Source organism: Oncorhynchus clarkii, chromosome 17 (assembly GCF_045791955.1).
Source record: "Oncorhynchus clarkii lewisi isolate Uvic-CL-2024 chromosome 17, UVic_Ocla_1.0, whole genome shotgun sequence".
In the NCBI taxonomy this organism is placed as follows: Eukaryota; Metazoa; Chordata; class Actinopteri; order Salmoniformes; family Salmonidae; genus Oncorhynchus; species Oncorhynchus clarkii.
Genome location: NC_092163.1, coordinates 22,138,060 through 22,164,291, shown reverse-complemented (window position 1 = coordinate 22,164,291; position 26,232 = coordinate 22,138,060). Strand labels below are relative to the sequence as shown.

The 26,232-nt window shown below is 40.6% G+C and overlaps 1 protein-coding gene across 2 annotated transcripts in view; it reads left to right on the top strand.

Moving 5' to 3' along the window:
- LOC139370534 (complement C3-like) overlaps window positions 1-26,232 on the top strand; it is a 63,021-nt gene that overhangs the window by 22,405 nt on the left and 14,384 nt on the right. For both annotated transcript variants that reach the window (XR_011627143.1, XM_071110089.1), the window contains exons 15-30: window positions 2,510-2,639; window positions 9,566-9,634; window positions 9,990-10,184; window positions 10,365-10,482; window positions 10,600-10,682; window positions 10,771-10,910; window positions 11,142-11,354; window positions 13,774-13,834; window positions 14,088-14,174; window positions 14,496-14,699; window positions 15,372-15,447; window positions 22,450-22,609; window positions 24,099-24,200; window positions 24,362-24,512; window positions 24,713-24,876; window positions 25,989-26,147. Coding sequence is in view for 1 of the 2 variants with exons in the window: in XM_071110089.1 (XP_070966190.1) it covers window positions 2,510-2,639; window positions 9,566-9,634; window positions 9,990-10,184; window positions 10,365-10,482; window positions 10,600-10,682; window positions 10,771-10,910; window positions 11,142-11,354; window positions 13,774-13,834; window positions 14,088-14,174; window positions 14,496-14,699; window positions 15,372-15,447; window positions 22,450-22,609; window positions 24,099-24,200; window positions 24,362-24,512; window positions 24,713-24,876; window positions 25,989-26,147 (2,112 nt within the window). In the remaining variant the exon portion in view is untranslated. The remainder of the gene's footprint in view (window positions 1-2,509; window positions 2,640-9,565; window positions 9,635-9,989; window positions 10,185-10,364; window positions 10,483-10,599; window positions 10,683-10,770; window positions 10,911-11,141; window positions 11,355-13,773; window positions 13,835-14,087; window positions 14,175-14,495; window positions 14,700-15,371; window positions 15,448-22,449; window positions 22,610-24,098; window positions 24,201-24,361; window positions 24,513-24,712; window positions 24,877-25,988; window positions 26,148-26,232) is intronic.

The window sequence follows — 26,232 nt, the reverse complement described above, 5'->3', positions numbered from 1 at the left end:
CGGCCAGCTCCATGATGGTGGTTCTAAACTTCTTCCATTTAAGAATGATGAAAGCCACTGTGTTCTTGGGGACCTTCAATGATGCAGACATTTTTTGGTACCCTTCCCCAGATCTGTGCCTCAACACAATCCTGTCTCGAAGCTCTACGGACAATTCCTTCGAACTCACGGCTTGGTATTTGCTCTGACATGCACTGTCAACTATGGAATATTATGTAGACAGTTGTGTCCCTTTCCAAATCATGTTCAACATCTCATGTTCTCAACATCTCAAGAATGAGCAATGGAAACAGGATGCACCTCAATTTCGAGTCTCATAGCAAAGGGTCTGAATAGTTTACATACACTTAGAATGGAGTCATTGAAACTCGTTTTTCAAACACTCCACAAATTTCTTGTTAACAAACTATGGTTTTGGCAAGTCGGTTAGAACATCTACTTTGTGCATGACACAAGTAATTTTTCCAACAATTGTTTACAGACAGATTATTTCACTTATAATTCAATGTATCACATTTCCAATGGGTCAGAAGTTTACATACATTAAGTTGACTGTGCCTTTAAACAGCTTGGAAATTTCCGGAAAATTATGTCATAGCTTTAGAAGCTTCTGATAGGCTAATTGACATGATTTTAGTCAATTGGAGGTGTACCTGTGGATGTATTTCAAGGCCTGACTTCAAACTCAGTGCCTCTTTGCTTGACATCATGGAAAAATCAAAAGAAATCAGCCAAGACCTCAGAAAAAAATTGTAGACCTCCACAAGTCTGATTCATCCTTGGGAGCAATTTCCAAACGCCTGCAGGTACCACGTTCATTTGTACAAAAAATAGTACGCAAGTATAAACACCATGGGACCACGCAGCCGTCAGACCGCTCAGGAAGGAGATGTGTTCTGTCTCCTAGAGAAGAACGTACTTTGGTGAGAAAAGTTCAAATCAATCCAAGAACAACAGCAAAGGACCGTGTGAAGATGCTGGAGGAAACAGGTACAAAAGTATCTATATCCACAGTAAAACGAGTCCTATATCGACTTAACCTGAAAGAACGCTCAGCAAGGAAGAAGCCACTGCTCGAAAACCGCCATAAAAAAGCCAGATTACGGTTTGCAACTGCACATGGGGACAAAGATCGTACTATTTGGAGAAATTACCTCTGGTCTGATGAAACAAAAATAGAACTGTTTGGCCATAATGACCATCGTTATGTTTGGAGGAAAAAGGGTGAGGCTTGCAAGCCAAAGAACACCATCCCAACGGTGAAGCACAGAGATGGCAGCATCATGTTGTGAGGGTACTTTGCTGCAGGAGGGACTGGTGCACTTCACAAAATGGATGGCATCATGAGGGAGGAAAATTGTGGCTATATTGAAGCAACAACTCAAGACATCAGTCAGGAAGTTAAAGCTTGGTTGCAAATGGGACTTCCAAATGGACAATGACCCCAAGCATACTTCCAAAGTTGTGGCAAAATGGCAACAAAAGGACAACAAAGTCGAGGTATTGGAGGGCCATCACAAAGCACTGACCTCAATCCTATAGAAGATTTGTGGCCAGGACTGAAAAAGCGTGTGCAAGCAAGGGGGCCTACAAACCTGACTCCGTTACACCAACTCTGTCAGGAGGGATGGGCCAAAATTCCCCCAACTTATTGTGGGAAGCTTGTGGAAGGCTACCCAGAACATTTGACCCAAGATAAACAATTTAGTAAAGAATTTTTACTAGGATTAAATGTCAAGAATTGTGAAAAACTGAGTTGAAATGTATTTGGCTAAGGTGTATGTAAACTTCCGACTTCAACTGTATGTAAGTAAGTTATTTTATTTTTATACATTCGCAAAAAAAAGATGTGAGTAGATTGATGAGGATTTTAAAAAATTATCCTATTTAGGATTAAAACGTGACAAAATGTAATGTAATAAAATGTGGGAAAAGGAAATGGGCCAGAATACTTTCCGAATGCACTGTATTTAACAAAATTCTGCTCAAATGAATTTACGAGGGAATTCAACTAGGAGAATCTTCAAATAAAAACATATTGCTAAATGGGTTTTTGATAGATGCAACATTTCCGTTTGTTCTATGTCCTCTTTGACTGAAATAATTAGGCCCAAACAGAAGATTGCGCCCTACTTGCCCACCAACACTTGGGAATTTATTCGGACTTAGGTGATTTGTGTGTATGTGTGTTTTGGTTTTACTATCCTTGTGCTGACCAGAAGCAGACCAGAAGTCCTCACAAGGATAGTAAAATATGAATGTTTGGACAAGTGTGGACATTTCGCCGGTCGCCACAAGGAAAATGGCTATTTTAGGCTTAGGGGTTAGGGTTAGATATTTAGGTTTAGGGTTAAGTGCACGGTTGGGTTCGGGAAAATAGGATTATGAAATCAAATCAATTGTTTTGTCCCCACAAGAATAGGTAAATGTGTGTGTGTGTGTGTGTGTGTGTGTGTGTGTGTGTGTGTGTGTGTACATGGCATTGGTATGTGCATGAATCCCTCCTTAGATCTGGGACATGATAGAGAAACATGACACAGGCTGCACTGCAGGGAGTGGAATGGACAGTATGGGGGTTTTCTACGACGCTGGGCTGGTGTTTGCATCCAGCGGTGCAGGGCACACCCCTGAGAGGACAGGTATGTGAAACCCAACTATAAGGCCTCTATATAAAAGCTGAAATATACATTCAGGCCTGCCTAGTCTTGCGTGGCCAGCCTTCCAAATTCCTATCTCGTTCACTTGACTATTGGAAGACAGACGAACTTCACAGTTGGATTTTTAGTTTGAATGGGAACGGTCGGAGTCAATTGCATTCAGCACTCGGATTTGATAGCCTTAGTAGAGGCAATTTTTCATTTTTTGTTTGTTTTGTCCGTGTCTCTGTTTTAGGAGCCTATGAGGCATTTGTTTTGTATCTTATGCACGCTAGCTTGCTGCAAGTCAGAGGTATTTTTTTTCACTCAATATCGCTTTGGAACTGCACCCATTCAAAATACTTTATTGGTTTGATAGAGGCAATGTGTCACTACCCACTGGGCACAAACTGGTTGAATCAACGTTGTTTCAACATCATTTGTCAACATATTGTGACATTGAATCTATGTGGGAAATAAATTGGATTTGAGAAAAGTCAAACTTTTGGAAAAAGGCAAGGGAACTGGGAAAAAGGGAAGGGAACTGTTGTTTTGAGGGTGAAATTTCAACCACAGGATTATGTCATCGTGGTAACCAAATTGCATCATAGACAAACCTTTGTACCTTTAAAACAATGTCAGATCTTCAACGTTATATCCAGTATCAGAAAAAAACTATAGGCTGGGCAGGACCTCCAACTGGAGACTTGATCTATCAACAGCTGCCTTTTGTTCTCCCATCTAGGCTTTTAACCAAGCACTGCTTAGCTAGAAAAATCTCCACTTAAAACTAAATAGATTCACTGTTGCTATTGATATCAGGTATGAAGGTAAGACCCAGATGCAGACCACGTCAAATAAACAATAGTTTAATATTCCAACAGGGGCAGGCAATAGACAGGTCAAGGCAGGCAGGGGTTAGTCAACCAGAGGTGGGGCAACGGAACTGGACGGCAGGCAGGCTCAGGGTAAGGCAGAGGTCGGCAATCCAGAGGGGGGCAAATGTATAGGTCGGTAGGTAGGCTCAGGGTCAGGCAGAGTGGTCAGGGCTCAGAGTCAGGACAGGCAAGGGTCAAAACTAGGAGTGCGAGAAAAGCGAGACTGGAAAAAGCAGGAGCTGAGACACAAAACGCTGGTTGAATTGAACCAACAAGACGAACTGGCAACAGACAAACAGAGAACACAGGTATAAATACATATATTGGGAAAGATGAGCGACACCTGGAGGGGGATGGAGACAATAAACCTCCTAGTCAACCAGGCACTGGAATACCCTGCCCTGAGGTCAAACCTTCAGGAGACGCCTCACCATGTAAGTCGGTTGGCCATCGATAAGACTGGGCCTGGAAATGGGAGACAAAGGGCTGTGAGACATGGGTTTGTCTCTGGACACGTGAAAGGTGGAATGTATATATGAAGGTTATGGGGCAACAGAAGATGAACAGCAGAGGGGCTCATGATCTTGGAGATGGGGAACGGGCCGATATTCCAGGGGGGAGAGTTTGCAGAATTCCACCCAGAGGGGCAGATCCCGGGTGGATAGCCATACCTTCTACCCGAGACAATACCGGGGAGCCGGGATCCGATGGGGATCCGCTTGTCATTGATACCTGGAGGTGGTCTTGAGGAGGGCCGACCGAGCTCTCCTCCAAGGACGATGACAGCAGCGGAAAAACATCTGGGCAGAAGGTGTGCCGACCTCATCTTCCTGCTCAGGGAAGAGCAGGGGCTGATACCGCAGGGAACAATAAAACTGTGATAGGCCCGTGGCAGAGCAGGGAAGGGTGTTGCGGGCGTATTCCACCCACGCCAGCTGCTGGCTCCAGGTGGTGAGGTTGGCGGAGACCAGGCAGCGCAGGGTGGTCTCGAGGTCCTGGTTGGCTCGCTCCGACTGACCGTTCGACTGGGGATGGAAGCCGGAGGACAGGCAGGCCAATGACCCAATGAGGGTGCAGAATGACTTCGAACTAATTCCAATGGGTTGGTTTAACAGAGCAAATTAAATGTGACCATACTTTATCACTCATTGTGTGTAGATTGCATTCGGAAAGTATTCAGACCCCTTGACTTTTTCCACATGTTGTTACGTTACAGCCTTATTCTAAAATGTATCCTCATCAATCTACACACACTACCCCGTAATGACAAAGCGAAAACAGGTGTTTAGAAATGTTTGCAAATTAATAAAAAAATACAATTTAAAATACCTTATTACATAACTATTAAGAACCTTTGCTATGAGACCTGAAATGTATCTCAGGTGCATCCTGTTTCCTTTGATCATCCTTGAGATGTTTCTTCAACTTGATTGGAATCTACCTGTTGTAAGTGTAATTGATTGAACATGATTTGGAATGGCACACACCTGTCCACAGTTGAAGTCGGAAGTTTACATACACCTTAGCCAAATACATTTTAACACAGTTTTTCACAATTCCTGACATTTAATCCTAGTAAAAATGTCCTGTTTTAGGTCAGTTAGGATCACCACTTTATTTTAAGAATGTGAAATGTCAGAATAATAGTAGAGAGAAGGATTTATTTCAGCTTTTATTCTTTCATCACATTCCCAGTGGGTCAGAAGTTTACAGTGACACAATTAGTATTTGGTAGAATTGCCTTTAAATTGTTTAACTTGGATCAAATGTTTCCCACAATAAGTTGGGTGAATTTTGGCCCATTCCTCCTGACAGAGCTGGTGTAACTGAGTCAGGTTTGTAGGCCTCCTTGCCCGCTCACGCTTTTTCAGTTCTGCCCACAAATGTTCTATAGGATTGAGGTCAGGGCTTTGTGATGGCCACTCCAATACCTTGACTTTGTTGTCCTTAAGCAGTTTTGCCACAACTTTTGAAGTATGCTTGGGGTCATTGTCCATTTGGTAGACCCATTTGCGACCAAGCTTTAACTTCCTGACTGATGTCTTGAGATGTTGCTTCAATATTTCCACATAATTATTTTTTCTCATGATGCCATCTACTTTGTGAAGTGCACCAGTTCCTCCTGTAGCAAAGCAACCCCACAACATGATGCTGCCACCCCCGTGTTTCACGGTTGGGATGGTGTTCTTCAAACAGATCTACAGTGCCTTGCGAAAGTATTCGGCCCCCTTGAACTTTGCGACCTTTTGCCACATTTCAGGCTTCAAACATAAAGATATAAAACTGTATTTTTTTGTGAAGAATCAACAACAAGTGGGACACAATCATGAAGTGGAACGACATTTATTGGATATTTCAAACTTTTTTAACAAATCAAAAACTGAAAAATTGTGCGTGCAAAATTATTCAGCCCCCTTAAGTTAATACTTTGTAGCGCCACCTTTTGCTGCGATTACAGCTGTAAGTCGCTTGGGGTATGTCTCTATCAGTTTTGCACATCAAGAGACTGACATTTTTTCCCATTCCTCCTTGCAAAACAGCTCGAGCTCAGTGAGGTTGGATGGAGAGCATTTGTGAACAGCAGTTTTCAGTTCTTTCCACAGATTCTCGATTGGATTCAGGTCTGGACTTTGACTTGGCCATTCTAACACCTGGATATGTTTATTTTTGAACCATTCCATTGTAGATTTTGCTTTATGTTTTGGATCATTGTCTTGTTGGAAGACAAATCTCCGTCCCAGTCTCAGGTCTTTTGCAGACTCCATCAGGTTTTCTTCCAGAATGGTCCTGTATTTGGCTCCATCCATCTTCCCATCAATTTTAACCATCTTCCCTGTCCCTGCTGAAGAAAAGAAGGTCCAAACCATGATGCTGCCACCACCATGTTTGACAGTGGGGATGGTGTGTTCAGGGTGATGAGCTGTGTTGCTTTTACGCCAAACATAACGTTTTGCATTGTTGCCAAAAAGTTCAATTTTGGTTTCATCTGACCAGAGCACCTTCTTCCACATGTTTGGTGTGTCTTCCAGGTGGCTTGTGGCAAACTTTAAACGACACTTTTTATGGATATCTTTAAGAAATGGCTTTCTTCTTGCCACTCTTCCATAAAGGCCAGATTTGTGCAATATACAACTGATTGTTGTCCTATGGACAGAGTCTCCCACCTCAGCTGTAGATCTCTGCAGTTCATCCAGAGTGATCATGGGCCTCTTGGCTGCATCTCTGATCAGTCTTCTCCTTGTATGAGCTGAAAGTTTAGAGGGACGGCCAGGTCTTGGTAGATTTGCAGTGGTCTGATACTCCTTCCATTTCAATATTATCGCTTGCACAGTGCTCCTTGGGATGTTTAAAGCTTGGGAAATCTTTTTGTATCCAAATCCGGCTTTAAACTTCTTCACAACAGTATCTCGGACCTGCCTGGTGTGTTCCTTGTTCTTCATGATGCTCTCTGCGCTTTTAACGGACCTCTGAGACTATCACAGTGCAGGTGCATTTATACGGAGACTTGATTACACACAGTTGGACTGTAATTATCATCATTAGTCATTTAGGTCAACATTGGATCATTCAGAGATCCTCACTGAACTTCTGGAGAGAGTTTGCTGCACTGAAAGTAAAGGGGCTGAATAATTTTGCACGCCCAATTTGTCAGTTTTTGAATTGTTAAAAAAGTTTGAAATATCCAATAAATGTCGTTCCACTTCATGATTGTGTCCCACTTGTTGTTGATTCTTCACAAAAAAATACAGTTTTATATCTTTATGTTTGAAGCCTGAAATGTGGCAAAAGGTCGCAAAGTTCAAGGGGGCCGAATACTTTCGCAAGGCACTGTATTTCTGTTTCATCAGACCAGAGGACATTTCTACAAAAAGTATGATATTTGTCCCCATGTTCAGTTGCAAACCGTAGTCTGGCATTTTTATGGCGGTTTTGGAGCATTGGCTTCTTCCTTCGGCTGATTTCTTTAGATTTTCCCATTTTCCCAAGCAAAGAGGCACTGAGTTTGAAGGTAGGCCTTGAAAGACATCCACAGGTACACTTCCAATTGACACAAATGATGTCAATTAGCCTATTAGAAGCTTCTAAAGTCATGACATCATTTTCTGGAATTTTCCAATCTGTTTGAAGGAAAAGTCAACTTAGTGTATGTAAACTTCCGACCCACTGGAATTGTGATACAGTGAATTATAAGTGAAATAATCTGTCTGTAAACAATTGAAATGTACTTGTGTCATGCACAAAGTAGATATCCTAAACGACCTGCCAAAACTATAGTTTGTTAACAAGAAATTTGTGGAGTAGTTGAAAAACTAGTTTTAAGTGTATGTAAACATCTGACTTCAATGGGGCTGGGAGGCTTCAGGAGGGGCTGGGAGGCTAGTCGGGCTCAAGGGGAAGATGAACTGAGTAAAGTACAGCGATATCCTTGATTAAAACCTGCTCCAGGGTGCCCAGGACCTCAGACTGGGGTGAAGATTCAGCTTCCAACAGGACAACGACCCTAAGTTGACATCCAAGACAACACAGGAGTGGCTTTGGGAAAAGTCTTTGAATGTCCTTGAGTGGCCCAGTCAGAGCCCGGACTTGAACCGGATCGAACATCTCTGGAAAGACCTGAAAATAGCTGTGCATCGATGTTCCCCACCCAACCTGACAGAGCTTGGGAGGATCTGTAGAGAAGAATGAGAGAACCTCCCCAAATACACGATAGCATGTATAGGTCGGCACGTAGCCTAGTGGTTAGAGCGTTGGGCCAGTAACCGAAAGGTTGCTAGATTGAATCCCCGAGCTAACAAGGTAAAGATTGGTCGTTCTACCCCTGAACAAGGCAGTTAGCCCACTGTTCCTAGGACATTGTAAATAATAATTTGTTCTTAACTTACATTCCTAGTTAAATAAAGGTTAAATAGGTCTTTGGAGGTCTTCACATTGCTGTAATAATCTGCGCAGAATCTCAAACGGCCTTAATCACTTGGACCATGTACTTTTAATGTAATCTCAACTGCAATACAGGTGATTTGGTTCTGCTATTAGATGAAGCACAGTGATGACGCATTCATCCTTTGTATAAATAAACAAAATGTATGACATTGTATTTCCATTTGAACTTTGCTGTGCATGTAAATGGTTGAAAGCGTAGTGATAGACATTTGGGTGACAACTAAACCAAAAATCTGACGTTGCTTTTCCATTGGAATTTGGTTATGCTTTTAGATGTTTGAAAGCATAGTGATAACACATTAGAAATTCAATAACTGTCGGCTATTTTTTGAGTGGGTGAATATAGGTTCTAATTTCATTGATCAATGCTAGCAATTTACTTCGAACTGCACAGAGACATAAAAATGGTATCCTTGAGTTAATCTGAAAATGGACAATCTTGAAATCTCTTTAATAACCTGATCTGAATGTGTGCAAAATATGTGTTGGCTGAAAATTGGATGTTGTGTGTCTCCCAAAACCATTGGCAGTCAGCTTACTTCTACTTCTGACCTTATAAGGGTTGATACCTTGGTTGCCCACGCAGAGTTATCATTTCTAGACACTTTGTAAAAGTCTTACAACGTAGCAAAAAGATGCCAATGCTATTAAGCGTTTGTTTTCGGACACACAGAACACCTGCTCACTCATTCGTACATTGATACATCACACTCTTTCTCTTCATTGTGGCCTCCTTTCACTCTTTTCATGTTTTTGTTTAGCCTGGCTTTGTTTTGACTACTGTTTTTTTTCTTCATTTCTACAGTTGTTAAGTGACTTTGGTTATTTGCAAAGCGCTATATAATCCCAAGTATTATTATTATTGTTATTATTACTTAATTTATTATAATAATACTTAAATTGTAAAATACACAATTGGCAATATCACATTTTAGCCAGTTTTAGCCAGTTATCAGCTGGTGTATCATATTTTACTTCACCATAGTATCTTCATTTTCACTGTGGAATTTGGTTGATGTAGGCCTAAAACATTTGTCCTTAATATTGCCTTGTCAAGTCTCCCAGGCAGGTTTGTGCATTGAAATCCATCTTCATCTTTGTGTGCTTTAGTCTCCAGCTGCCCTGTCAACTCAAGGAGACGACGAGCAGTGACTATAAATGATGTCGTAACCACACTGGGTAGGACAGGAGTTTCTCTTCTTGTGATGCCTGATCTTAAAACTGGATGTTTTTGTTTTAACCATGTACATATATATGTATTTATTTATTAGTAGATCTTAGTACTTCTTTCTTACCAAACAGACATCTGTTGCAAGGATGTCAAATAGTGTTTTATTGTTTATGTTTTCAACCTCTGGGAATGAGAACCAATTACGAAATAGGAAGACTGCTGTCCAGATTGGCCACTAAACAAACTTCAAATGATGTTCAGTTTTTTTTTCTTTCAAAATTCAGCACTGGGTTTCCCTAAAGGTTTTGCAGATCACTCTGCGATAATGCAGAATCTCACTGATAATGCACTTCTCTGTCCTAGCGAGCCAGTACACAGGCCTGGAGAGACAATGCTGCATGGACGGTATGAGGAAGAACATTCTAGATTACACATGCGAGCGGCGTGCCCAATACATCAGCGATGGAACAGACTGTGTGGAAGCCTTCCTGAAATGTTGTCGAGAAATGGCCACCAAACGTGAAGAGGCCAAGACTGACCAGCTCATATTAGCCCGCAGTAAGTGAAACAACTGTAGTGGACTGGAATGGTCAATTCTAAAATTGCATACTATGTAAATCCAGTGTGATGAAAAAAACCAGTGTGAATGTATAAAATATTCTGGTATTCCCTTCTGTGTGAAAGGGAAATACATTAACAGTGATGGGAACTGTCTGACTTTCTGTCACTCTTGGTAAGGTGAAGAAGAGGATGAAGATTTCGAAAGTTTTAACGACATCATTTCCCGTTCCTTCTTCCCTGAGAGTTGGCTGTGGATTGAGGAGAGTCTGCCGCGGTGTCCTGACAATAAGCAGTGGTAAGAGCAGTATTTATTGAGATCGTTCAATGCACTACAGTAAAATGCCTTCTAATCCATATTCCTTTTCCCATGTAATGAAAATACATTTTTTCTTTCTCTTTTTTACCATTTTAGTCCTGTGCATAACATAAAAATGACCTTACCGGGTTCCATCACCAGCTGGCAGATCACTGCCATTGGCCTGTCCAAAACACATGGTACTCTCACTTATTTGTGCCCATCTTTCTATATTGGTGGCTACTCTTTCTACATCTTCCATCTTATGGCAACTCTCTTGCTCAATAGGAATCTGTGTGTCTGAACCCCTCAAAGTAATTGTTTGGAAGAACTTCTTCCTTGATCTGAAGCTGCCCTACTCTGCCGTGCGCAATGAGCAGCTGGAAATCAAAGCCATTCTTCACAACTACATGGAGGGCTCTATAACAGTAAGCTTATTGTAATTTAAAGGCAGGCACGCAACCGTGGTGAGTTGAACCTGCAGATGCAGGTAGTATACAGAGTAAACTGCTAGATTGCCCAAATATTTCATTCTAAAATCAGTATGACCTCTTCTGTGCCTTATTATAATTATTATAATTATTATTATACCATTCAGTGTGATATTTATCTGATTAGATGCACGGCGATGTGACTACCCCTCTCCACCTTAATGGCAGGTCCGTGTAGAACTGAGGGAGACACCAGACGTGTGCAGCTCTGCCAGCAAGAAGGGGAGGTACATTGTTACTGTTATGGTGGACCCCAGGTCCACACGAAGTGTCCCCTTTGTCATCATCCCCATGAAGCTGGGCCTCCATACCATCGAGGTGAAGGCCTCCGTCCGAGATTGGGGTGGTCGCGACGGTGTTAAGAAGGAGCTACGTGTGGTGGTAAGGCAAACCATTGCTTCTTAACAGATGTAACTACCCTGTGGATGATATGTAATTTATATATGGACATGTGTCGATCAGTGTGAATCTGATTGATTGAGTCTGAAATCCCAGTCCTCGAAAAATGAGGGCATCCACCTTATAATTATGCTAAGAGGTCAAACCTGGAAAGGAGCAGAAGGCGCTCAACCAATTTCAGATGAGGTGCCGCATAAAAAAAGAAACGGCCCAATTGTAACCAATAAGGGAGGGTTCTTTGGGCCAACATAGGGAAGGGGCCCTTGCCCTTCACAGAAACATCCTGTTGTCAATGTAGCCATTTCCAAATGTCTAAGTTATTGAAACAAGGTTTTGACTTCTCATTTAGAATGTGACCTTTCCCAACCTATCCCGAGGTGCAGGTTGGCTTTATTTGGTGCCACCCGTGTAACCAACTACACTGTAAGAAGAACACTAAATAATTAGTGTTGCTAGAAAAAAGGAAGTTCACTTGCCACTGAAATCACTTGTCTTTATGATAAGATGGCAGAGTAGAAAGCTCCCAGTATCTGACACAAGGCCCTTGTCCAGGCCCTTGTGGATCTTCAGTTACGTGTAGAAGAGGGGGATGTTGGACATACAGGAATGCTCTCTCATCAGTGATTTACTGCTTCCACCAATGTCTCCTTTACCCCTTTTTCGTGATATCCAATTGGTAGTTACGATCTTGTCTCATCGCTGAAACTCCCCTGAGCTGGGGAGAGGCGAAGGTCGAGTCATGCATCCTCCGAAATGTGAACCGCCAAGCCGTGCTGCTTCTTAACACACTGCTCACTTAACCCGGAAGCCAGCCGCACCATTCAACTCATAATTGAGGTCAGCTTGCAGGCGCCTGACCCGCCACAAGGAGATGCTTGAGTGCGATGAGCCAAGGAAAGCACTCCGGCCAAACCCTCCCCTAACCTGGACGACACTGGGCCAATTGTGTGCTGCCTTATGGAGTTCCCAGCCGGCTGTAACACAGCCTGGGATCGAACACAGACTATAGACGCTCCTCGGCACTGCGCTGCAGTGGCTTTGACCGCTCCGCTACTCGGGAGGCACATCGATGTCTCCTTGTTCAGTTTGTTGCAGGTTGGGGTGGGGTCGGAGGACAATGGCCTGTATAAATTGAAGTCTGACAATTGTCTTTTGTATTCAACAATATAATTGCCAGTATCCATAATCACTGTCGCCCGCCCTGGTCCACTTGATATTGAGTGTAGAATCTGCCTGTAGTTTGTTCAGGGACAGATTTTTGTTTTTTGTTTTGTTTATTCTGCTCCCACCAGACTTTACCTCGTATTCAAGGTATTCATGGGTTTGAATTTAATCTCTTCAAGACAGGTGGAGTGGGTATCACTTGTGGGGGGAAAAAAACATTTTCTGGTCAATAGAAATGTTAAAGTCAATAATAGGTGTTTTGGAACAAAATATGAATCTTGATTAAGAAGATTTCAGCTGGTGTGAGGTGCTTTTGGAAGAGGTTGACTTTTGGCTCGTCTGGTATTGTACTGTTGCCTCAACCTGTTAGCAAATACAGTGAGCTCTCCTTTAAAAATACACCTAATGGGACTTCTTGTACTAAGATCCGATGGTCCATGAGACCATTGTCCTCATTTTTTATACGAAAGTAATGTGGCAGTTCTTGAACTTTGTGGCGGATGTTGAATCTTGAATCTTTGGTAACTGGAAAGCCCAGCTATTTTACTGTGATTCCAGACCATTCCCATAAGAAGTAGGCCTATTTGCTGTTAAAGTAAATACTTTATCGCCCCTATTTGGAAAACCGAGGCCACCAGGTGAATTGTTGTAATTCAAGCAAAAACATACAGTGCCTTGCGAAAGTATTCGGCCCCCTTGAACTTTGCGACCTTTTGCCACATTTCAGGCTTCAAACATAAAGATATAAAACTGTATTTTTTTGTGAAGAATCAACAACAAGTGGGACACAATCATGAAGTGGAACGACATTTATTGGATATTTCAAACTTTTTTAACAAATCAAAAACTGACAAATTGGGCGTGCAAAATTATTCAGCCCCCTTAAGTTAATACTTTGTAGCGCCACCTTTTGCTGCGATTACAGCTGTAAGTCGCTTGGGGTATGTCTCTATCAGTTTTGCACATCGAGAGACTGACATTTTTTCCCATTCCTCCTTGCAAAACAGCTCGAGCTCAGTGAGGTTGGATGGAGAGCATTTGTGAACAGCAGTTTTCAGTTCTTTGTTGTTGATTCTTCACAAAAAAATACAGTTTATATCTTTATGTTTGAAGCCTGAAATGTGGCAAAAGGTCGCAAAGTTCAAGGGGGCCGAATACTTTCGCAAGGCACTGTATATGCTGAGTTGATTAATAAGTAAATGAGCAAATTAACGTGTTTTCATTCTAACAATGACAGCCCGAAGGGGTGCTAACAAGGCTTCAAGTGAAGAAAGTGGAACTGGATCCCGCCAAACACGGTGAGTGTATGGTAGCATATACAGATGTAGATAATCTATAGTTCCAGTGACAGTATTACCATTCGTGGCACTGATGAGTATCATGATGGTTGATAATATGCATTTTCCTCTCTTAATATGCAAGTCAAATTGTATGGCTCTACCTGTAGGTGAGATTGAATGGAAAAACTCGTAACAACTGTTTACATTATTTGCTCTCTCTGTCTTTGTCGCTGTCTCTCTCTCTCTGTCTCTGTCTTTCTCCGGTTAAAAGGGGGGACGGATACTGTGCGTGTTAGGAGTGGTCCACTGGCTAACCAGGTTCCAAATACACCTGCCAGAACACACATAAGTGTGACAGGTGAGACGGAATGATCTGACACACATGGACCATTTAGAAATGTACTGCGAATACGTGTTAACAACATTAGTTGAATAAGCTAGTTGCCCTAGGCTCACTAACGTCGTATTGGTTCACAAAGCTAGAGGACCACTGAGTAGCAAGTCTATTCTTTATAGGTTAAGTTAAAAAAAGGTTAAAAAATAAAAATATACTGTCTTTGTCATGTTGTCACTGACCATTGACTAAGTCATATTCCAGTTATTATTATGTTTAATTGTGTGCATTTATAATGTTTTAACGTCTGCATTTATATATGTTTTACTATCTGCATCTTTTCAGGTGAGCAGTTGGCCAGCACGATAGAGGCAGCCATCAGTGGTTCACCCCTGGGCGACCTCCTTAGACAACCAGGTGGCTGTGGGGAGCAGAACATGATAGGCATGACTTTACCTCTCATTGCCACACATTACCTGGACACGACCAAACAGTGGGATAAGGTGGGATTAGAACGCAGAAATCAAGCAGTCAACTACATTCAAAGGGGTGAGAAAGTTATGAATTCCACATTTTAGTTTTGCATTTACAGTTGCACACCTCCCAGAGAGGATGGCATTGATTGGAAGTAAACGCATTATAGTTATGCTATAGGCCTAATGTTACAGTGCAGTTTTAACAATGAATGTTTTTGTTTCTCACATTTGATTTGGTTAACAACCACACAAAAAGCAATAGTTCGATTTTTTGACATTTTTTTGAACAGATCAGGCGTGGGTTTCCTAGCCTTTGTAGCGAATTTGGTACTTTATCTTTCAACAATCAGTGATGTAGGGGTAAATTAAAATAGGTGGGTAAATGCTGATCATCGTTCGGGATGAGTAACGCTCCCTATATTTTCAAAATAAGTGTGTTTACTTCCACTACACAACTATTGACAACCCAGACTGAACGCTACTCGTACAAAAGAAAATAGCTTCATTTGTTGACATTTGTTTGTAAACGCACAGAAGCATAAACATAGATTTTTATCATTGTTACTCTCTCGCTGCTTTGTGACTGAGTTGTGGAGTGAAATAACATAACATGTTAGCTACAAAGGCTTTGGGAAACTCACCACACTACCTGTGGTGTTATCAGTACAAGTTATTTCTTATCAGCACAAAACCAATCAGCTTTGATTATCTTCATGGTTCATGGTTTTCTTGTGTTATTATCAAGGTTATGAGCAAGAACTGGCCTACCGGAAAAAAGATGGATCATATGCTGCCTTTGATAATGAGCCTAGTGGTACCTGGTGAGCTACACCTTCACCCACTTCCTCTCAATACCAGGGACACAACTTTAGTTGTACAACATATAGGCCGAGGTCTACTGTATGTTAAAGCAACAATCTGCGATTGGTGCGTCCATTTTTTTAACTAAACGAATGACATTAACAGCTGTTTTACCCCATTAGAACCCAAAATATAAGCACATTTTTACTAAAATGTTTGTAAAAATGTTTACAGTTTTTGATCTCATGAATGGTCGGTCCTTGCATCCACTGTATGTAAACCCATTTGGGTCTTTGCGTGTCAAAAAGATACACGTCAAATAACAAATAATTTGCTTCTTTAACTGAATAGTACAGTACCCCCCTGAATTATTGGCACCCTACGTAAATATGAACAAAAAAGGATGTGAAAAAATGTCATGTTTGTTCATCAGATTGATTTTATACTCTAAATATCATGTCTATAACCTCAAATTTTTAAACCTCTAAAATTGTTCAAAGGAAAAAAAATGTCATCAAAAACATGCGTGTCACCATTATTGGCAGCCCTAGAAATTCTTATGAACATGAAGTTAGTCTGAGTCTTTGGGAACTCCTAAAACTTCTCTGGGATATGTGGGACGCTCGCCAACAGCAGGTGAAATTGCCGGGCGCCAAATTAAAAACAACATAAATCCCATAATTGAAATTCCTCAAACATACAAGTATTTTGCACCATTTTAAAGATAAACTTCTTGTAAATCCAGCCACAGTGACCGACTTCAAATAGGCTTTACGGCGAAAGCACTCCAAACGATTATGTTAGGTCAGCACCTAGTCACGGAAAACCAACGCCATTTTCCAGCCAAGGAGAGGGCTCACAAAAATCAGAAATAGCGATTCAATGAATCACTAACCTTTGATGATATTCATCAGATGGCACTCACAGGACTTCATGTTACACAATAAATGTGTGTTTTGTTCAATAAAGTTAATCTTTATGTCAAAAAACCTCATTTGAAATTGGTGTGTTATGATCAGAAATGCATTGTCTCAAACAAACATCCGGTGAAAGGGCAGAGAGCCATGTCAAATTACAGAAATACTCATAATAAGCATTGATAAAAGATACAAGTATTATGCATGGAAATATAGATCAACTTCTCCTTAATGCAACCGCTGTGTCAGATTTCAAAAAGGCTTTACGACGAAAGCACACCTTGTGATTATGTTAGGTCAGCGCTAGTCACAGAAAAACATCCAGCCATTTTCCAAAGAAGGAGAGGTGTCAGAAAAGTCAGAAATAGCGTTAAAAATATTAACTTACCTTTGATGATCTTGATCGGAATGCACTCCCAGGAATCCCAGTTCTACAGTAAATGTTTGTTTTGTTCGATAAAGTCCATCATTTATGTCCAAATACCTCCTTTTTGTTTGCGCGTTTAGCCCAGTAATCCAAATGCATAATGCGTGATCACTTGTTCAGCCAAAATGTCAAAAAAGTTATATTACCGTCCGTAGAAACATGTCAAACAATGTATAGAATCAATCTTTAGGATGTTTTTAACAAATCTTCAATAATGTTCCAACCGGAGAATTCCTTTGTCTTTAGAAATGCAATGGGATGCAGCTACCTCTCACGGGGGCACGTGTGATCAGCTCATGGCACTCTGCCAGACACCTGGCTCAAACAGCTCTCTTTCTCTCCCCCTTCACAGTAGAAGCCTCAAACAAGGTTCTAAAGACTGTTGACATCTAGTGGAAGCCTTAGGATGTGCAATATGACCCCATAGACACTGTATAGTCGATAGGCAACTACAAACCTCAGATTTCCCACTTCCTGGTTGGATTTCTTCTCAGGTTTTTGCCTGCCAAATGAGTTCTGTTATACTCACAGACATCATTCAAACAGTTTTAGAAACTTCAGAGTGTGTTTTTTATCCACATCTACTAATAATATGCATATTCTAGCTTTTGGGCCTGAGTAGCAAGCAGTTTACTCTGGGCACCTTTTTATCCAAGCTACTCAATACTGCCCCCCAGTCCCAAAGACATTTTAAGTGGTATATGAATTCCTGTTTCACTGGGGTATGAATATGAGGTGACACACAGGCTAAACTTCCTTAGTTATCCATCAACATGGGAAAGGCCAGAGTACACATACATGAAATGAGACAAAAGGTTATTGACCTTAAAACTTCTTATGGCTGCAATCCCGTTAACGGGATCGATATGACAACAGCCAGTGAAAGTGCAGGGCGCCAAATTCAAAACAACAGAAATCTCATAATTAAAATTCCTCAAACATACATGTATCTTATACCGTTTTAAAGGTAATCTTGTTGTTAACTTTTTATGGCTGCAGGGGCAGTATTGAGTAGCTTGGATGAAAAGGTGCCCATTGTAAACGGCCAGCTCCTCAGTCTCAGTTGCTAATATATGCATATGATTATTAGTATTGGATAGAACACACTCTGAAGTTTCTAAAACTGTTTGAATTATGTCTGTGAGTATAACAGAACTCATATTGTAGGCAAAAACCTGAGAAATTCCACTTCCTGTTTGTATTTTTTCTGTGGTGGCAGATTTTCAACCAAGCTCTCATTGAAATTACAGCAAGATATGGATTAGTTTTCACTTTCTACGCCTTCCACTAGATGTCAACAGTCAATAGAACTTTGTCTGATGACTCTAATGTGAAGGGGGGTCGAATGAGACAGGAAATAGTCACCACTGCCACAAGTTGACCATGCATTCACTATGCGCGTTCACAGGGGAAGCACCTGCGTTCCACCAGTCATCTGAAGTCATTCTAATTCTCCGGTTGGAATGTTATTCAAGATATATGTAAAAAACATTCTAAAGATTGATTCAGTACATCGTTTGACATGTTTCTATTGACTGTTACGGAACCTTGGGACATTTCGTCACGTTATAGTGGACGCGCTTTGTGACTTTGGAATTGTTTACCAAACGCGCTAACCAAAGTAGCTAATTGGACATAAATAACGGACATTTTCGAACAAATCAAGCATTTATTGTGGACCTGGGATTCCTAGGACTGCATTCTGATGAAGTTCATCAAAGGTAAGGAAACATTATCATGTATTTCTGGTTTCTGTTGACTCCAACATGGCGGCTAATTTGGCTACTGTTCTGAGCTCTGTCTCAGATTATTGCATGGGTTGCTTTTTCCGTAAACCTTTTTTGAAATCTGACACAGTGGTTGCATTAAGGAGAGGTATATCTATAATTCCATGTGTATAACTTGTATCATCATCTATATTTATGATGAGTATTTCTGTTGAAACGATGTGGCTATGCAAAATCACTTGATGTTTTTGGAACTAGTGAATCTAATACGCCAATGTAAACTCAGATTTTTTTAAAATATAAATATGAACTTTATCAAACAAAACATGCATGTATTGTGTAACATGAAGTCCTATGAGTGTCATCTGATGAAGATAATTCAAGGTTAGTGATGAATTTTATCTCTATTTCTGCTTTTATGAATGCTATATTTCGCTGGAAAATGGCTGTGCTTATTGTGGTTTGGTGGAGACCTAACATAATCGTTTGTAGTGCTTTTGCTGAAAAGCATATTTGAAATCGGACACTTTGGTGGGAGTAACAACAAGATTAACTTTAAAATGATATAAAACACATGTATGTTTTAGGAATTGTAATTATGAGATTTCTGTGGTTTGAATTTGGCGCCCTGTATTTTCACTGGTAGTTGTCATATTGATCCCGTTAGCGGGATTGCAGCCATAACAAGCTTTACAGCGAAAGCACCACAAACGATTATGTTAGGTCACCACCAAGCCACAGAAAAACACAGCCATTTTTACAGCCAAAGAGAGGAGTCACAAAAAGCACAAATAGAGATAAAATTAATCACCAACCTTTGATCTTCATCAGATGACACTCATAGGACTTCATGTTACACAATACATGTATGTTTTGTTTGATAAAGTTCATATTTATATAAAAAAATCTGATTCTACATTGGCGTGTTACATTCACTAGTTCCAAAAACATCAACATCAGTTCAACAGAAATACTCATCATAAATGTAGATGCAAATACAAGTTATACACATGGAATTATAGATATACCTTTCCTTAATGCAACCGCTGTGTCAGATTTCAAAAAAACTTTATGGAAAAAGCAAACCATGCAATAATCTGAGACGGCGCTCAGAAAATAAATAAAATTATCCGCCATGTTGGAGTCAACAGAAACCAGAAATAACATTATAAATATTCCCTTACCTTTGATGATCTTCATCAGAATGCACTCCCAGGAATCGTAGTTCCACAATAAATGCTTGATTTGTTCGATAATGTCCATTATTTATTTCCAAGTAGCTACTTTTGTTAGGGCTTAGGTATACAAATCCAAACGCTCGTGCAGGTCCAGCATAACTTCGGACAAAAACTTCAAAAAGTTATATTACAGGTCTTAGAAACATGTCAAACTAAGTATAGAATCAATCTTAAGGATGTTTTTATCATAAATCTTCAATAATGTTCCAACCGGAGAATTCCATTGTGTGTAGAGAAGCCATGGAACGCAGGTCGCTATCATGTGAAATGCGCATGACCAGGAAATGGCTCTCTGCCAGTAACCTGACTCATTCAGCTCCCATTCAGCCCCACAACACAGTAGAAGCCTCATTCAAGTTTCTAAAGACGGTTGACATCTACTGGAATCCCTAGGAAGTGCAACTTCATCCATATCCCACTGTGAATTCAATAGGGGCTGGGTTGAAAATCGACCAACCTCACATTTCTCACTTCCTGTTTGGATTTCTTCTCAGGTTTTTGCCTGCCATATGAGTTCTGTTATACTCACAGACATCATTCAAACAGTTTTAGAAACTTCAGAGTGTTTTCTATCCAATACTAATAATAATATGCATATATTAGCAACTGGGACTGAGGAGCAGGCCGTTTACTCTGGGCACCTTTCATCCAAGCTACTCAATACTGCCCCTGCAGCCATAAGAAGTTTTAACAAATCAGGCAATGGCTATACAATAGATAGCTAAATGCCTGAAAATACCCATCTCCACTATTAGAGCAATAATTAAGAAATGTAAAACAACTGGATCTGTGATGAACCTGCCTGGAAGAGGACGCAAGTGTATTTTGCCCCCACGCACAGTGAAAGATAGTTCAAGTGGCACAACAATCTCCAAAGATCACAGTTGGAGAATTGTAGAATTTGGTTTCATCTTGGGTTCACCAAGTCTCCAAAACTACAATTAGACGCCACCTTCATGCCAACAAATTATTTGTAAGGGTTGCCAGAAGAACGCCCCTGCTGTCACCAAACCACAAATTTAAGCACCTGTAGTTTTGGCAAAGGAAGGGTGCACAAAGGACTAAATGCCAGGTGCCAATAATTGCATGTTTTTGAATAAAATTATTATTTCTTGATGATGATTTATTGATTTAGATTCATATGATATTTTGGTGTAAGATTAAGCTGATAAACAACAAAGACATTATTCGCAGGCTTTTTGGTTCATATTTACCTAGGGTGCCAATAATTCAGGAGGACACTGTATATGTTGACTTAAGACAATAGGACCTCGTAATGGTGAGAAAAGACCAGAAGCAGCTTACACTTTGAGGAATCCACTTTAAGGAATCACAAATTAAGGCAATTTACGGTGCCTTCAGAAAGCATTCTTACCCCTTGACGTATTCCCCATTTTTCTTTGTTCAGCCTGGATTTAAAATGGATTCATTTTTTTCTCACCCATATACACATAATACCCCATAGTGAATTGTTTTATTTTTCTTATTTTAACACATTTATTGAAAATGAAATACTGACATATCAAATGTACATATTTACACACCCCTGAGTCAAATCTTGCCATAGATTTTCAAGCAGATTTAAGTAAAAACTTTAACTCGGACACTCAGGAACATTCACTATCTTCTTGGTAAGTAACTCCAGTGTAGATTTGGCCTTATGTTTTAGGCTATTGTCCTGCTGAAAAGTGATTTCCCAGTGTCTGATGGAAAGCAGACTGAACCATGGGAACCAAACTCCCCAGTCTTTAAGGACTACCAGCATGCCTTTAACAAGATGCAGCTACCACTATGCTTGAAAATGTGGAGAGTGGTATTCAGTATGTGTTGCATTGGATTTGTCCCAAAAACAACACTTTGTATTCAGGACACCTTAGAGGCTGCTGCCCTATGTACATAGACTTCAGAGGCAGAGAATCCGAGTGGATAGAGGGGAGCCGGCCAAGCAGAGAAAGCAAGAGTGGTTCGTCACTCCAGTGCCTTGCTGTTCACCTTCACACCCCTGGGCCAGACTACATTCAGTCATAAGACCTACTGAAGAGATGAGTCTTCAGTAAAGACTTAAAAGTTGAGACGAAGTCTGCGTCTCTCACATGGATAGGCAGAGCATTCCGTAAAAATGGAGCTCTATAGGAGAAAGCCCTGCCTCCAACTGTTTTCTTAGAAATTCTAGAGACGATAAGGAGGCCTGCGTCTTGTGACCATAGCGTACATGTAAGTATGTACGGCAGGACCAAATCGAAAAGATAGGTAGTAGCAAGTGGCGCAGCGGTCTAAGGCACTGCATCTCAGTGCAAGAGGCGTCACTACAGTCCCTGGTTTGATTCCAGGCTGTATCACATCCGGCAGTGATCGGCAGTCCCATAGGGCGGCGCACAATTGGTCCAGTGTCGTCCGGGTTTGGTCGGGGTAGGCCGTCATTGTAAATAAGAATCCATATAATGCTTTGAAGGTCAGCAGATAAACATTGACCTCACTGACTAAAGATGTTTCAACTTTCAGTTTTATATTAATTTGTAAAAAAAAATTAAAAAAGTAAAACATAATTTCACTTTTACATTATGGGGTATTGTGTGTGGACAAGTGAGCCCCACCCCCCATGGGAAAAGTCAAGGGGTGTGAATACTTTCTGAAGGCACTGTACAAGTTGACATTTCATTCATGGCAGGGTAAATTATACCTAACTGTACCTACATCTCATCCTTCCATCTAGGTTGACAGCTTATGTTGCTAAGGTATTTGCCATGGCAAACCCTTTAATCGTTATTTCGGAAGATGTCCTGTGCAGTGCAGTCAAGTGGCTTGTCATGAAAAGACAGCGACCCAATGGCATTTTCGAGGAAACTGGCAAACTCCTACATCCCACCATGATGGTACTGTTTGTGTTGCTGGTAGAAATTTGATTAAATACATTTATTAAACTATTTCATATTTAATTTATTTAATTGTATTAATCATATTATTTTGCAAAACTTTCTCTAAGACTAATACATCGCACTCCTACCCGTGACAATATTTTCATTACCATTGCCTTACAGGAATGATCTCTTATGTTCAGAGTATCCATGTAAATGTAACAAGAATTATAAAAGAAATAATGAACTAAATAAACACAAATGCAAGATTTTAAAAGATTTTACTGAGTTAGGTTTCATATAAGGAATCAGTCAATTGAAATAAATAAATCAGGCCCTAATCTATGGATTTGACATGACTAGGAATGCAGATATGCGTCTGCACCTGGTCACAGATACCTTAAAATACAAGTTAAGGGTGTGGATCAGAAAACCAGTCAGTATCTGGTGTGACCACTCTTTTCCTCACCGTGACACATCTCCTTCACATAGAGTTGATCAAGCTGTTGATTGTGGCCTGTGGAATATTGTCCCTCTCCTCATCCATGGCTGTGTGAAGTTGCTGGATATTGGCGGGAACTGGAACACGCTGCCATACACGTCGACCCAGAGCATCCCAAACATGCTCAATGAGTGACATTTCTGGTATACAGGCCATGGAAGAACTGGGACATTTTCAGCTTTCATGAATTGTGTACAGAATCTTGCACCATGGGGCCGTGCTTTATCATGCTGAAACATAAGGTGATGGCGGCGGATGAAGGGCATGACAATGGGCCTCAGGATTTCGTCACGGTATCTCTGTGCATTTAAATTTCCATTGATAAAATGCAATTGTGTTCGTTGTCCATAGCTTATGCCTGCCCGTACCATAACCACCATGGGGCACTCTGTTCACAATGTTGACATCAGCAAACCGCTCGCCCATATGACGCAATATACGTGGTCTGCGGTTGTGAGGCTTGTTGGATGTGCTGATAAATTCTCTAAAGCAAAGTTGGAGGCAGCTTATGGTAGAGAAATTAACATTCAATTCTCCGATGGACATAACTGCAGTCAGCATGCCAATTGCATGCTCACTCAAAAAAAGATCTGTGGCATTGTGTTGTGTGACAAAACGGAACATTTTAGTGGCCTTATATTGTCCCCATCACAAGGTGCACCTGTGTAAGGATCATGCTGTTTAATCAGCTTCTTGATATGCCACACCTATCAGGTGGATTATCTTGGCGAAGGAGAAATGCTCACTAACAAGAATGTAAAATTTGCTCACAAAATTTGAGAAAAATATGCTTTTTGTGTGTATGCAACATTTCAGGGATCTTTTTTTTCAGCTCATGAAACATGGGACCAACACTTTACATGTTGCCTTTATATTTTTGTTCAGTGTATTTCTAAGTTGTATCTTGAGTTTTTGAGTCTGTAAAATATTGAGAACGTAAAATATTAAACAAAAAACCCAGATACCAACGTAGATATGGTTATTTCTGTCTGTGCCAATCTACAGGGAGATGTACTGGGGAAAGACGTGGATGACACCTTGACAGCATTTGTGCTCATAACCTTGCAGGAAGCACACACAATTTGCATAAAGGACGATGGTATCAGGGTAAGTGGAATTTACACATTCTCATGTCCTCCTATTACTTCTCTCATACCCATGTTTTCTATGGCCATGCATATTCAAATAACAAAGGCATTGAGCAGTTTTTGAATGCCTTTTAGGATACTTAAAGAAGTTAGCAATGGCCTCTCTTCCTCTCCCTCCAGAACCTGCCAGAGAGCATTGAAAAGGCTAAGCAATACCTAGAATTTCGGAATCAACACCTGACCAACCCTTATTCAGTGGCTATGACCTCATACGCCCTGGCTAACGAGGGCAATCTCAACCAGTCTATCCTATTCAAACACTCATCTACAGGTGACAGTATAAATCCTCCTTTATAGTAGGAAATATTGAGTAATTGAACCCTATGGACAGTATTATGTAGCCTAACCCATTTTTTACTTTTATAGCCCAATACTCTCTGCATCAAAAAGCTACATTTTGCCAGTGTAGCAGATGTTTTTGTACAGTTTGGTTTTTGTTAATAATAAATTATGTTTGTGTTTCCCTCACAGACCGGACCCACTGGCCTGTTTCAGAGAACCACCTTCTCACTCTGGAGGCCACAGCTTACGCCCTCTTGGCCCTGGTGAAGGCTGGTGCCTTCGAGGAAGCTGGTCCCATCGTTAGGTGGCTCAAAAGCCAGGGTTTTCAAAGAGGAGGTGACTCATCCACTCAGGTACAGCCAGACCCATGTAACACGTGCCATCAAGCATCCAACAAGGGCAAACAGGCTGGTTAACCTTGGCTAAGACGGGCTAATGTCCATACATCGTTTGAAACAGGCCGCTTCGGGGTCATGCAACATTATAATTCAATATAAGGAAATATGCCTTGTGGGGATGCATCATGTTATAGAAATCTGCATTTAGGATACAACAAACAACACTCAAGAGCCACATACAGTGAGGTCTAAAATGATGGACACCTTTGATAAAGCTGAGCAATAATGACTGTAAAATAAATAATTCAAATACTGAGTAATATTGTATTCTCAAAATGTTTTGGAAATTACGTTATGTTATACTAATACAATTGCTCAGAGAAAGAGATTTTGTTTAAGTATACGTTTTTTTCTCAAAAAGGTAAGGGTCCAAACGGGAGGTTAGCATGTCTTGAGGGTATGATCTTCGGCCCTTTGTAACTTTCTCACTCATCGTCATTCATGATTCATCCAGGATTATCCGTAGTCATGGTAGCATCCCCGTTAATGTAGAAGTGTTTAGAAACATATTCTATTATTATTTACAATAAAAGTGACTCCAAAATAACACAATACAATTTACCATTCATTTCAATTAGGCACAAAAGAATCTGAAACACAAGCAAAACTAACTGAACATGGTTCCAACAAGGTTGTAGTGTACTAGGAATATGGGACCAAATACTAAACTTTATTTATATGAATCTTTAGGGGTGTCAATCATTTTGACCCCTACCTTTTCAGAAAATAAAGTACTACTTGTAAAAAAATATATACACATCTTTCTCTGAGCAATTCTATTAGACTCCACCAAAAATATAAATGCAACATGCAACAATTTCAATGATTTTACTGAGTTACAGTTTATAAAGGAAATCAGTCAATTGAAATAAATTCATTTAGGCCTTAATCTATGGATTTTACATGACTGGGATTTTTTTGCAGGATACAATATAGCTCATTATTTGAATTATTTATTTTATACATCATTATTGATATTCTTTATCAAGGGTGTCATTAATTCCGGACCCAACTGTATACAGGCTTGGTACACATTCAACCCCCTCCTTCTGTTTCTTCCAAAACAGTCCACTATCATGGTGTTCCAGGCTGTGGCAGAGTACATGGCGAAAGCAGGAAAAGTAAAAGACATTGATCTGAATGTGGACATTGATATCTCAGGGAGAACTGACGTCGTCAAGTGGTCATTTAGCAAGAGTACCGCCTTACTCACACGCACCGACAAGGTAAGGACGTATGCACACATAAGCCTCTTTGTAACACGTGAGAAGTGCAAACCTATTGCCCATGAGCCTAGAACACAGTCGAGAC